We start from the raw sequence: 524 nt of genomic DNA, 5'->3' as shown, positions 1-524 counted from the left end.
CTACTTGCAATTTCTTGCTTTCGAACTGCTAGGTTGGCAGGAGCTGGGACTAGAGATGGGAGCTCACCCTGTCATGCGGCGCACTCGGGTCTCGAACTGCTGAACTACTGACCTTCCACAGCCTGCAGTTCAGCGTCTTAACCACTTGAGCCACCGCAGCTCCTCAAGTATTGGGCGAGGACGGGCTAATTGGCTGCGCCGCTCACTTGTGGGGCTGATCCTCTTGCCCTTCCCCAGAGGTCATCTCGGCTAATCGAGAGCGCCCCCCCCCCCAATCATCACCTCCAGCCCCACCCCACCGCCTCCTCTTCGCTCTTCCCTGGCGGGAGGGCTCTCGTATTTAAACGAACAGCAGCCAGGAGACGAGGAAACGCGCCCTCCCCGGCCTTTTGGGTCTGTCTGCGGAGACCCACTGCGCCTCGCCCCTCTGACCACCGGAGATGTGGTTCCTGCGCTTCGGAGCCGGGCTCCTCTGGGCCCTGCTGGCGGGAGGGCTGGATTTCAAGGCGCAGGAAAGCCTCCTG

At 62.0% G+C, this 524-nt stretch overlaps 1 protein-coding gene across 1 annotated transcript in view; it reads left to right on the top strand.

Moving 5' to 3' along the window:
- The first annotated feature begins 440 nt into the window (after positions 1 to 440).
- The window catches only part of GDF1 (growth differentiation factor 1), a 9,880-nt gene continuing 9,796 nt past the window's right edge, over positions 441 to 524 (top strand). Inside the window, exon 1 of the mRNA XM_015405634.1 lies at positions 441 to 518. Within this exon, the coding sequence (XP_015261120.1) occupies positions 441 to 518 (78 nt within the window). The remainder of the gene's footprint in view (positions 519 to 524) is intronic.

Source organism: Gekko japonicus, unplaced genomic scaffold, assembly GCF_001447785.1.
Source record: "Gekko japonicus isolate JY-2015 unplaced genomic scaffold, Gekko_japonicus_V1.1 scaffold3779, whole genome shotgun sequence".
NCBI lineage: Eukaryota > Metazoa > Chordata > Lepidosauria > Squamata > Gekkonidae > Gekko > Gekko japonicus.
Note: the sequence above shows the minus strand (reverse complement) of the source record. Positions and strands in the feature narration are given on the sequence as shown.